Raw genomic sequence first — 12915 nt, 5'->3', positions numbered from 1 at the left:
TTTAATAGAGGTGGTATTGCTTTTGTATATCACTTTGGGGACTATTGTCCTCTTCACAATACTTAGTGTCAGGCCTAATGGGATAGTGCCTGAAGTACTAATGGAAGTTCAAGGCCAGTCTGCCCTCATAGCAAGTTCAAAGACATGCTCAGCTTGCGTACTGAACCCCTGTTTCAAAATAAATAAATAAATAAATAAATAAATAAAGAGCGGGCGAAGGCGATGGCCTGAAAAGATGGCTCAGTGTGTAAGAACATTTACTGTTCTTCCATAGGACTTTAGTTTGATTTCTAGCATCTGTGTCAGGTGGTAATATGCACACATAGGCACATACACACACATAATTAAAATAATGAAAATAAATCATATAAAAACGCTAAGTGGTAGGGAAGTAGCTCAATGGTAAAATGCTTGCCTAGCAAGTGTGAGGCCGTGGGTTAAATCTTCAAGATTAAAAAAAATAATAGCTTTCCAATCCTTGAAAACAAGACAGAATTTCATTTAAATCTTATTTAATCTCCTTTAATAATATTTCATAGTTATGCCCTTGTTTTGATAAATTTATTCCTGAAGTGTAAATGGAATGTATCTAGATTATGCATTGGGCTTTGTATATTGATCTTATATGCTGAGCTCTCACTACACTTATTGGCTCATATAGATTAATTATAGATTCCTGATAATTTTTTACATGCAAGATAAGAGGAGACAGGAAAATGGCCATTTATAAAGGTATGGCACTCATGGGCAAATGGCAGTTTATAAAGTACAAGGTGAAACCCCATGTTAGGATGAGGTGTTTAATTTTAATTGGGCATGTTAATTAGGGGAGCGAAAGGGGCTTCTGATTGCTGGACTTCAATACTTCAATAGCTGGATTTTGGGGTAGTCAGCCTCAGGAGGAGAAAGTGGCCCATAAGGGAATAGACCTTGGGGGCTAGCTTTAGGAACGTAATCTAATGGTTTTTGTTAAGGCAGAGGGAATGGGGAGAAGGGCAAGGGGTGCCAGAGCCACATACTCAAGTGGGCTAGTGTTCCTTCATATACAGGTGTTTGTACATACACATGTAGGTGCACACGCATATGCGTGTGTGTGTGTGCGCGCGCGCGTGTGCATGCACGTGTACACGTAGAAGTTGAATATTAATGTCTGACAGTAGGCATCTTCCTCTATTCCTCTTCTCTTCTGAGACAGGGTCTTCACAAACCTGGAGCTCACTGATTGGCTGGTCTGACTGATCAGTGAACTCTAAGAAACTGCTTGTCTGTACCCCTACCTGGGGTTGCAGGTGCGTGCCACTATGCCCAGCTTGTGCACAGATACCAGGAATCCAGACTCACGTCCTCACGCTTGTACAGCAGGCGCTTTACCAACTTGGCCAACTCCACAGCCCTGGTGTGCGAAAATTTGTTGAGGATTTTTGTATCAATATTCATGATGGATCTTAGTCTGTGCTCATAGGAGTTGCTGACAGTCTAGTTTGGGTTTTAAGATAATCGGAGTGTCAGTGAATGAGTGGGAGAGTGTTTACTTTTCTTCCATCTTTTAGAAAGGGCTTGTGAAGAATTGGAATTCCTGCTTAAATGCTTGGCAGAATTTACCATTGAGGCCATCTAGATCTGGGAGTTCTTTGTGGAAATTTAATATCTTCACTTGAGTTGAACCCTTGTTTTTTGAATAAATGCTTCCTGGATTTTTTCAAGCTTTTGATTACCTTTTAATATTGTGAGAAAGTCCATTCTGACCATTTGCCAGTGTTATCATTGCCTGCAGAAGAGAGGATGTACAGAGGTTCTTTTCAAAATATTTCTTTTTCAGCATTGTCAGTGTGTGTGTGTGTGTGTGTGTGTGTGTGTGTGTGTGTGTGTGTGTGTGTGTGTATGTGTGCATGCATATGTGTGTGCCTGTACAACTTGTTGGAGCCCCTTCATCAGGTGGTTGTGAGTAACCTGACATGTGCTGGGAACCAAATTCCAGTCTTCTGCAATAACAGTACATGCTGTTAACCTCTGAGCCAGGTCTTCAGCCCCATCTTCAGAGGTTCTTAATTCACCTTTGCTCTTGACACCCTTTATGTTTATCCTTTCTCTGTCTCTCTGGTTTTCTTCCTTCCTTCCTTCCTTCCTTCCTTCCTTCCTTCCTTCCTTCCTTCCTTCCTTCCTTTCTTTCTTTCTTTCTTTTTCTATCATAAATTCAGCCCTGAGACACTTGGTTTCTAAGACATACCTGTAGTTATGATCAAAGCTGACAATGCATTCACAAGTCACAATGTAGCCATATCCTGGGGTTCATAATGGACCATAATGAAAAAATGAGGTTGGAAAGCTAACCTAAAGAGGAAGCTATTATCTACATTCAGAATGGAGGAAGAGGCAAGTGGAAGGAGGAGAAAAGACAACACTTATGTTAAAAAGAATAGTAAGATTCACAAAGCGAAGCTGCTGATGTCAGTTCAGGGAGCATTGCCTATAGCTTGACCACTTAACAGAGTGACTTCACGCAAGTTCTATGGGGTTACTCCTGCCATATGAAGAGAGAGGACCTAAAGCTGGAGTGCTTCCGCAGGGCTCCTTGGCTGCTCTTTCAGTTGTGGTGGAGACTGGAAATCGTGTCCTCTGAGAGCTGCCTGATTTAACTCAGTGTGCTGTGTGGCAGCTGAAAATGGAAACACCTCTGAGAAACTGGAAATATGTGATAATTCAGGCTCTCTGATTGGAGGTTCTCATTTTATATTTTCTTAAAGAATGATGAGCTGAACTTAGAGCATGTCATTCAAATCTAGCAAATTCATTCTGCACTCAATTAACTTAATCTGAAAGATATAGTGGGCCATTAATCTATCAGGAGCAGCAGTTTTGATAAAACAGTCAAATTAAATTCTCCAGCTGAGAAAAAAAAAGCGGGGGAGAAGATGGCTCTCAGTATCACTGGAGTGGGGAGTTAGTTACTCAACTCAAATCTTAGAGGTCTGGCTTCTGAAACCCTCTGGATAGGTCAGGCAGGGCAGTGTGTTTAATGATTTTTCAACTGTGAGCTTTTAGGGGTGTGGAGTTGGAGACTATTTAGTGGGTCAGAAACTTAGAGAGGATCCAGCAAATGATATTATTTATAGAACTCAGACATTCAGTGTTGTTGCTGTGAGGTTAAAATGTAATGATGTTTGGCCATCTTGAGTAGGAGTTGTGGTCACTCTGGGTCCTCCGACTGTATGATTTGGGTTATGGCCCCAAATCAACCTCCTACATGCCATTGCCTCATGTCTTGCCTGGTGGCCGAGAGAGCTGCCTGAGAAAAGTGTTCCTACAGCCTGGCACAGGGGCCCAGTGATGTTGGCTCCATCTCCTTCCCTCTTACAAAGAAGTGGGTCTGAGTTCTCGGTTGAATGTTGGTAATTCTAAAGGCTAGAGGCCTGGGACAAGCCGAGCCTTGAGGGGCCGGTAAGAACGCTGCTGGACTGAAAGTATGCTGGAGCAGAGAAGGATGTGGACCGGAAGTTAAGAGCAAGAAGAAAGAAGGGCTTTTGGTATCCTCTGCATGGAGTGTCTAAGTGTGATGGTTGGTTCCAGTGGGAAAGCTTGATTGGATTAACAAACCTGTGAGGTCTTTCCAGAGAAGATTAACTGAGGGGGAAGACCCATGGTGAATGTGGGTGGCACCCGACTGAGTAGCAGAGAAATGAGAAAGCCAGCAGAGCACCAGCCATTTCTCTGCTTCCTGACTGCAGGATGCAGTGTAAGCAGCTGCATCAGGCTCCCACTGTCATCTTTTCCACTAGGATGAGCTGCATCCTCAAACTCAAAACTTAAGTTGCCTCGTACCAGGTAGTTGGTCTCAGCAACAAGAAAAATGACTGATGCATTGTTATTCCTTGGATATAGCCACAGTTGAAACACAACTTATAAGAAAGTTATGTCCCTGAAGCCTGAAGTTGAAATCATGTCCTTAATCCTAACTCTATACTACAGGACATCCTGACTCATCAACACAGCCCACTGAGGGGTGCAGGTTGTGATCTGCTCAGATCTTCTGGCTGAGTAGGATCTATGGTTCACTGCCACTCACCAGCATCAATGCAGCACACACTGTGCAGGTGTATGTGCACACACACACACACACACACACACACACACACACATGCACACATGCAGATATATGTGTATATAACTAGCCTGGGAAGAAATTGAAGAATCAAAATTTGAAGAACAGTTTTGACTAAATTTTTATTACTGTTGTAAAAACATCATAAATCGGACCATCATAGACCAGGGGCCACTCCAACTCTGGGTGCCTTTTTCAGTATTAAAACTCTGAATAGTGCTCATCTAAACTTTTGAACACCTAATTTAGGCTCTATTAGGGGTTCCCTCTTCTGTGGAGTTGTCCACTGATCCCTGGGCTTTCCCAAGGCAGTCATTGCTCTATCCACGTGGCCTGAGAGCTTGGATCGTAAAAGGATCCAGCAGTCGGCTTTGGTCACCACAAGGGTCTCTGTTTGCAGGCATGAAGTTGTGCTAGAGGGAAGAGGCTGGTTGTTGCTGAGGAAACCCCTTTCATTAGACCAGCTGAACTGTAGGTGAATCTCACTTGCATTTCCAAACTTGGAAGCTCACCATTCAGCCTCCATCATATTTATTGCTAAAGACACTGATTTATGCAGGTGATCTGGCTCTAGCAGGCTGAATCATAGGACATTTTTGAAAATGGATACCCTTGATATACCCTCTCCAGAGGTGAAGAAGCCTGCTCTTCCCACATGTTAATTTTTTTTCAGTTCCTTAGTAGGAACTCTTGATTCTACCTAGACATCACCCTCCTCCCCACTACTCTTTCCCACCCCCACCAAGACATAGACTCTTTCCAAATGGTGTATTCAGTCCCCAGAATGTACAGTCTACACAGTAAGAATCCTGGACACATTTAGTGCACAGCTCTGTGCCAGGACCTGAGCAAACCCTCCCATTTGCTCCCATGCTGAGACCTCAAAGCAACCACATGAAGTCCTCATTTTCTAGGCAAAAAAAAAAAAAAAAAAAAAAAAAAAGATAGTTAATCTCCGCTTAAAAATCACAGAGAGATGCTGGGCATGGTGATGCTCACCTTTAATCCCAGCACGTTGGAGGAAGAGGCAGGCAGATGTCTATGAGTTTGAGGCCAGCCTGGTCTACACTGCTGGTTCCAGACCATCCAGGGCAACCTAGAAAGACCCTGTCTCAAAAAGATAAAAAAAAAAAAATCACAGAGGGCAAAAAGTAAACATGCCTGTACATAAACACACACACACACACATACACATACACACTCACACACATCCACACTCACATGCACACACACACACACACACACACACACACACACACACACACACACACACGAAGTAAGTCAATCAATCAAATTAACGTAAATTTTAGAAAGGAACCTGGCCATCAGGTCTCTCCTTTCTGCCCCCTCTCTGTATCAAAACTGACTGAAGGAGCTTGTGATTGGCTCAGCGGGTACAAGCAATTGCTGTCAAAGCTGATGACCTGAGTTCAAGTCCTGGGATCCACAAGGTGAAAAGAGTGAACTTATTCCCACAAGTCCTGTGACTTCTACACACACTCCACTCCCCTGCACCCCACCCCATAAATAAAGTACTATTACTACTACTACTCCAACATAATTGTACAGATCCTGCCTTTTCATTTCTCTGAATTTATATGCTGTCACTTAAGTCATTCTCCTTGCTCAGTGCCTTTCTGTTTTCTGCATCTTTACTCTTGTGAATTCACTCCCAGTGCTCTATAGCTCAAGCAATCTCCTTTGAGTGTAGGCAGAACTCTGCCCTCTAGTGGCTTCCAGTTATCTTTCAGGACATTAATAGAGTGGTCTTCTAAGTGTTTTTTTCTGGTACTTCTGCCTTGCAGTGATGCTGCAGTGTTCCAGGAGAGACTCTATTAAGAATGCCCTGCTAGCTGGGCGATGGTGGCTCACGTCTTTAATCCCAGCAATCCGGACACAGAGGCAGGCAGATCTCTGTGAGTTTGAGACCAGCCTAGTTTACAGAGTGAGTTCTAAGACAGGCTCTAAAGCTACACAGAGAAATCTTGTCTCAAAAAACCAGAAAAAAAAAAGAAAGAAGAACAAATGTCCTTTATTGGCCACTGTTATTTGAATCCACCAGGCATCAGCTTAGACCTCTTCCTGTTTCCAAAGACCATTCATGCATGGATGTGATGTCCCTCCTCTGGGGGCCCTGGGGGCCAATGCACTCCCCACCACAGCTCTACTGTTTAGTGCTGCATTTCCCCCACTAGACTGTAAGCTCTCTGAAGGCCAGCACTACAACTGTGTCTCCTGGAGTTGTACGGTATGTGGCTGGCATATAGTATTGACTGATAGCCCTGTGCAACACTGAGAGCTGACACAAGTAGATAGCTAAATATACTTGTGTGACTATGCCATTCATTCATTCATTCATTCATTCATTCATGGTTTGGAAACAAGGTTTCATTATATGGACAGGTTGTCCTGAAGCTTGCAATCCTCTGGGCTCAGCCTCCTGGGTCCTAGATGTATGGGAGTGTATCACCGAATGTGGCCAACATGTTATTTGAAGTGGTGAAACCCCTTCAACACTTGCCTCTTAGCACACCGGAGCTGTGTGACCACTTACACAAAGGGGATAGAGACACTTCTGTGTTCTCTCAGTGTTAGGGAACAGAGTGGGAACCCTGAGTGTCATTGGGGAGGTGACTCTGGAATAGCCTGGCAGTGTGGCAGTCCTCAGACTAAGGGCAGCACTGTTTATTGTTCAGGGAAAGGGAACTAAAGAATAATATTGTTCCATACCAGACAGGGGTTCAGGAGCCAAACCTTTGTCTGTCTGTCTGTCTTTCTGTAGTGCCTGTCTCTTAGGGACTGTAAACTCTATGAAGTGTCTTGTCTGTGTATTAATGACCCTGAAGTCGGCCCTGGGCTTCCCGACCCTGACTGACCCTCTGCCCACAGTGTAAGCAGGCTTCACAGAGTTCTTGCTCCCTGAGCTCTACAGAGGAGTCTCTGCGTCCCTGAGTCTCACAGTTGTTTCTTGGAATGAGCTCCTCTTCCAATTTCTCTAGAAAGTACTTGATCTTTCCATACCGTCTTGTTCATTTTCTTTCACTGTAATTCACAAGACTCGGTAATTCACAAGGAAAACAGATTTATTCTCTGCCTGAAAGCAAGAGGGGGCAGAGAGAGGACAGAGGGGATGATCTGTTTTATCCATTTGTTTCCCAAGAACTCATCCATCCCTGAGAAAATTGATCCAGCCTTACAAAGGGGACACCAGTCTCTCTTTAAGGCCCCACATCTCAACTTGAGTTTTGCTGGGAACAGACCACCTCCTCTACAGCTGATTTTCTTTTGACAGCTCTGGTCCCTGTACATTATGAATACTGTGGACCCTGAACTCTCACAGTAATTTATTTCTCCTCCTCCTCCTCCTCCTTCTTCTTCCTCATCCTCCTCGTCCTCCTCCTCCTCCTCTTCTAAGGACACTCTTGACATTTTTCATAAATGTTGGTGATAGTTACCTGTCCTTTCTCCAGCTTGGTTAGAGTGACTGAAAGGAGGGCCTGCTTCTATGTCTTCTCTCTATCTAGCCCAGAGTCAAATCCAGCCAAATCATGAAATGCTTTTTAAAATCATTAAAGTTTTTGTATGTGTATGTGTGAACATACATGACCGTGTCTGTGTGTGTGTGTGTGCGCGCACGCGCGCGTGTGCGCGTGCGCGCACACACACACACACTTGGACCAGAGGTTGACTTTGAATGTCTTCCTCTATCACTTTTCACATTTCTTTTTAAAACAGGGCCTCTCCTTGAACCTGGAGCTCACAGATTCAGCTAGTCTGGCTGGCCATCAAGCTTCAGGATCCTTCTGTCTCTGTATCCCCAGAGCTGGGTTTCTGGCATATGCTACCATATCATACCAACTTTTTATAGGGTGCTGAGGATGGAATTCACATCATTCATGCTTGTATGGCAAGTGCGTTACCCATGCGCCATCTTCCCAGCATACTGGAATCCCTTATCATCTAGAACGATATCTTGTCTGCCAACCTTGTTCTAGACATAGGAGTTCAGCAACGAACAGGCCAAAGAACCTGCCCCGTGGAGCTCAAAATGTAGGAGATCTGTGCATGGCATCACTCTGCAAATACCTCTGTAGGCATAGACTGCATGCTGGGATCTGAAAGATGCCATGCTCTCCAAAAAGGCTCCTGATCACCTGTGAAGGCAAAACACTCTTTGAGGACTAGAACAACTGACCTGTTTTCTCCAAATACTGGCAAAGTGCAGTTTCTAGAAAGCTGTAGATGTCAGCGAAGCATGTTGAATGGATGGAGTAAGATTTTCCTACTTGGAGAGGGAGGTGGTCTGCCAGGGCCATTGCAATCACTAATATTTTACAATTTGGAGTTTAGGGCCAGCTTCCAGAGCCCTCTGTTGAAAACTCTTGGGTTTTAGAGGCAGGTAGAGGTCTGGCGAGAAGCAGTCAGACTCTAGGATGACCAGTTCTGGCAGAAGCCATTGACTCCAGTAGACTTTATTTGCTCTTCATTTTCTTTTCTTTTTTTAAAATGTGGGTACAGTAATCTTTATTGATGGTATTCAAGATAGTAGGGCTCCCAAGCCTCTCCTGTTATTCTGGGGGTCTGGGGTGGAAACTGTGAGGGAGATTCTCAGTGTTAGGGGCTGAGTTGGAACAGGGACTGCTCAGCAGCCAAGGGCCTCTTTCTTGCTCTCGTGTACTTGCTGGGCTGGGTGGTACTTCCAGGGCTTGGTACTCCTTGGAGGCCATGTAGGCCATGAAGTCCATCACTCTGCTGCTGTAGCTGTATTCATTTCCATACCAGGAAATGAGCTTTACATGTTGTCATTGAGAGCAGTGCTAGCCCCAGCATCAAAGGTGGAAGAGTGGCCTTCACTGTTGAAGTTGCAGAGACAACCTGGTCCTCAGAGTAGCCCAGGATGCCCTTTAGTGAGCCCTCAGAGGCCTGCTTTGCTACCTTCTTGATGTCATCATACTTGGCAGCTTTCTCTAGGAGGCATGTCAGATCCAAAACCTACATGTTGTGTATAGGAACATGGAAGGCCATCCCAGTGAGCTTCCCATTCAGCTCTAGGATGATCTTGCCACAGCCTTGGCAGCCTTGGTAGGGATGGTGTTCTGGGCAGCCCCATGGCCATCACAACACAGCTTCCCAGAGGGGCCATCCACAGTTTTCTGGGAGGCAGTGATGGCATGGACTGTGGTCATGAGTTTCTCCACAATGACAAAGTTGTCATGGATGATCTTGGATAGGGGGCCTAAGCAGTTGGTGGTGCAGGAAACATTGCTGAAAATCTTGAGTAAATTATCATACTTCTCATGGTTCACACCTATCACAAACATAGGGGCATCAGCAGAAGGGGTAGAGATGATGACTCTTTTGGCTCCATCCTTCAAGTGGGCCCTAGCCTTCTCCATGGTGGTGAAGACACCAATACACTCCATAACATACTCAGCACCAGCATCATGACATTTGATGTTGGTGGGATCTTACTCTTGGAAGAAGGTGACGGCCTTCCCGCTGACGACAAGCTGTCTGTTCTCAGCCTTGGCTGTGCTGTTGAACTTGCCATGGGTAGAGTTATACTGGAACATGTAGACCATGTAGTTGAGGTCAGTGAAGGTGTCATTGATGGCAACAGTGTTCACTTTGCCAGATGTGAAGGCAGCCCTGGTAATCATGAGCCCAATAAAGTCAAATCTGTTCACTCTGATCTTCACCAGCCTGTCTCAGGAACAAGACTGGCATTGCATGAGAAGATGCAGCTGTCTCTGGAACAGAGAGCAGCAGAGAGCCAGTCTTTATTTTCTTAACCCCCAAACTTAGGAGTTTTAGGAGCTCTGCAAACCCACCCACACCCACACCCACACATGGATATGCACATACACACAAATATAGATACACATACATGCACAAACATACAGAGACATGCACACACACATACACAGATACACACACACTCATGGACATGCACATACACACACATAAAAAGATACACAGAAACACACAAAGTCAAACATGGACACACACACACACACACACACACACACACACACACACACACACACATGCACAGTGATTTTCTCAAGGCTACTTGGCTGTGTCAGAGCCCCATCGAGGGACATGGAAAGCAGAAAGGTGGAGAGAGGATAGTGTTTTTAGCCCATGAAATGTCAATTATGAAAAGATTCCTATAAACCTACCATCTTGGGGCTGGGCATGCCTTGTGATTCCTAGATGAGCCAAGCCTCCTGTAGTCTCTGGTATTCTGGGTAGTCAGCCCTAAGAAATGATGGAATTCCAAGTAAGTTGTGTACAGTGCTGTCTCCGTTTTCCCAGTGTTCAGCTTGAGCTGTGGGTCAAGGCCAGCCATACTGTTCTTTTTTTTCAGTGCGCAGAATCAAGGCAGCTGATGAAGAGAGGAGCCGTCGTGCCCAGCGAGCTCGGGATGAGTACCGGCGCCACTCACTCCGTGCCATCCAGAAGGGCACTGTTGCTGGCCTAAGCACCATGTTCCAAGAACTTGGCCAGAACCATGAGCAGGAGGCAAGGCTCTACCATCAACTTCCATGCACAAGTCCACCATCATCCCTCACAGGACCTGACAGGTATGTGAGGATGGGCTGTGGACACAGGAGACAAGCTCCATGGGTTCTCCCCAGGCTCTGTCTCTTAATTGTTGGTCATTTGCCCTCCTTAGGCTTTAGCATTCCAATCTATGTAATAGACAGAATGCAGAAATAGGGCTCTGGACCTTTCTAACAACTTTGGAGTTCTGGGGGTTAAACCTTTCAGAGGTTTAATCCTCAAAATCTGCGTATGCAAATGCATCAAATGTTTCCATAGTTTTAGACTCCTTGGCCTTGGCCAAAACCTTGCAATAAAAGCCCTTAGATGGGATAAATATTCCAGTAGCTGGGAACCAGGGCTGCAACTAACTGTGGGTGGAGCTGGTTTGCACCTAGTTTGAACAGCAGGTTTGCAGACTAGTGTGGGCAGATTGAGAAGTCCTTGCACACATTTGTGTCCTTAGAAGGGTTGTTTGCCAAGGACACTTCAGTGACAAAGTATGACTGGCAAAGCCAAAGACACAAAGTTACTCGGTTCTCCACGTTCAGGCTGTCTGACTGGGCTGGCCCTGGGATTTGGCCTCTTATTTCAGGCTTTCTTCAGCCATGCTTACAGCACCACCTTTTCCCTGGGGATGGGAGCTGTGAGATTAAGCTCCTGTGGCTCCCTTATCTCCAGGGAATGTTCAGGGATCAGTTTATCCCCAGATAGTGTGGTTTGTTTAATTTTGTTCTGATTGGAGTTTGGGGTTGTTCATAACCCCCGACTCCTCTTCCCTGGAGTCTAGCAAGAGCTGATTCGGCCTTCACATCTCCCCTCTCACTTTCCCCTTTCCTTCCTTCCTCATTGTGTGTGGTTCCCAAACTAGAAGGTATGAGAAGGTATAGTGTGTATAGAGAACTTTGATTCCTTCCCTGTGTACTGCTCACAGCACCTCCATAGATACTGTTCTTAGCTGCTGCTGCTTCTCCTTCTCTTTTTTTTTTTTTTTTTTTTTGGTTTTTGGAGACAGAGTTTCTCTGTGTAGTTTTGGTGTCTGTCCTGGATCTCACTCTGTAGACTAGGGTGGCCTCGAACTCTCAGAGATCCGCCTGGCTCTGCCTCCCAAGTGCTGGGATTAAAGGCATGTGCCACCAACCCCTGGCCTGTTCTTAGCTTCTTAACTTACCCATTGTTGTTGTTTGCTTTTGCTCTTTGGAGGGCCCCCCACCTAACTCCCAAATAAAACACACATGGAGGCTTATTCTTAATTAAAAATGCCTGGCCTTAGCTTGGCTTGTTTCTTGCCAGCTTTTCTTAACTTTAAATTATCTCTTCTACTTTTTGCCTCTGGGCTTTTACCTTTTCCTATTTCTTTCTTTCTTTCTTTCTTTCTTTCTTTCTTTCTTTCTTTCTTTCTTTCTTTCTTTCTTTCTCTGTTGCTGGTTGGGTAGCTGGGTGGCTGGATCCTTTCCTCCTCCTCTCCTTGTTCTCTTGCTCTTTCTTATTTTCCATGCAGATTTCTCTTTCTATTTATTCTATCTGCTTGACAGCCCTACCTATCCTTTCTCCTGCTTCGCTATTGGCTGTTTAGTTCTTTATTAGACCATCAGGTGTTTTAGACAGGAACAGTAACACAGCTTCACAGAGTTATACAAATGCAACATAAAAGAATGAAACACATCTTTGCATCATTCAACAAATGTTCCACAGCATAAACAAATATAACACATCTTAAAATAATATTCTACAATACACCATCCCAACCCCTGGACTTCTTTGTACACTTGCCAACATTAAAAAACAAAACAAAACAAAACAAACAAAAACCCAAACCAACCTTATTTCTCCTCTTTTCTTTAAAGGCTGTCTGTGTTCTGCGGTATAGATTTGCTATTAGTTATCAGGGACTCTCTCAGTGGGCATTGCTACTTCACATCTTTTGCAATCATCAACCAGGTCCTGTGTGTATAAACTCGTGGAAATTAATTTTATATTGGGCAACCATGATCTACAAAGATATTCTCCCAAGTAGGGTCTTTATTCAAGGGCTGTGTGTTTTGGAAATTTGCTGGCCCTGCACAGGGCTGCTATCAATGTTTGTATCTTCACATCCTTTAGCCTGGCCCATGATGTTGCCAATCTTGTTTTGTGTAAGAAAATATGTCTTGGAGTAAATTGAAATACTCACATATGTCTATGGGCCAGACTAAACATTTCATATATGTTGAAGGGCCACAGTATTTCCTTCTCTTCTCTTGTCCAGTCACCCTTTTACTGTGTGATCT

The 12915-nt window shown here is 44.6% G+C and overlaps 1 protein-coding gene across 3 annotated transcripts in view; it reads left to right on the top strand.

Moving 5' to 3' along the window:
• Sh2d4b (SH2 domain containing 4B) overlaps nucleotides 1-12915 on the top strand; it is a 90754-nt gene that overhangs the window by 46345 nt on the left and 31494 nt on the right. For all 3 annotated transcript variants that reach the window (XM_052734376.1, XM_052734377.1, XM_052734375.1), the window contains exon 5: nucleotides 10470-10686. In XM_052734376.1, coding sequence (XP_052590336.1) covers nucleotides 10470-10686 — 217 coding nt within the window. The remainder of the gene's footprint in view (nucleotides 1-10469; nucleotides 10687-12915) is intronic.

Source organism: Peromyscus californicus, unplaced genomic scaffold, assembly GCF_007827085.1.
Source record: "Peromyscus californicus insignis strain IS unplaced genomic scaffold, ASM782708v3 Scaffold_12__1_contigs__length_115047231, whole genome shotgun sequence".
Lineage (NCBI taxonomy): Eukaryota > Metazoa > Chordata > Mammalia > Rodentia > Cricetidae > Peromyscus > Peromyscus californicus.
The sequence above is the reverse complement of the archived record's forward strand: the minus strand, read 5'-3'. Positions and strand labels throughout refer to the sequence as shown.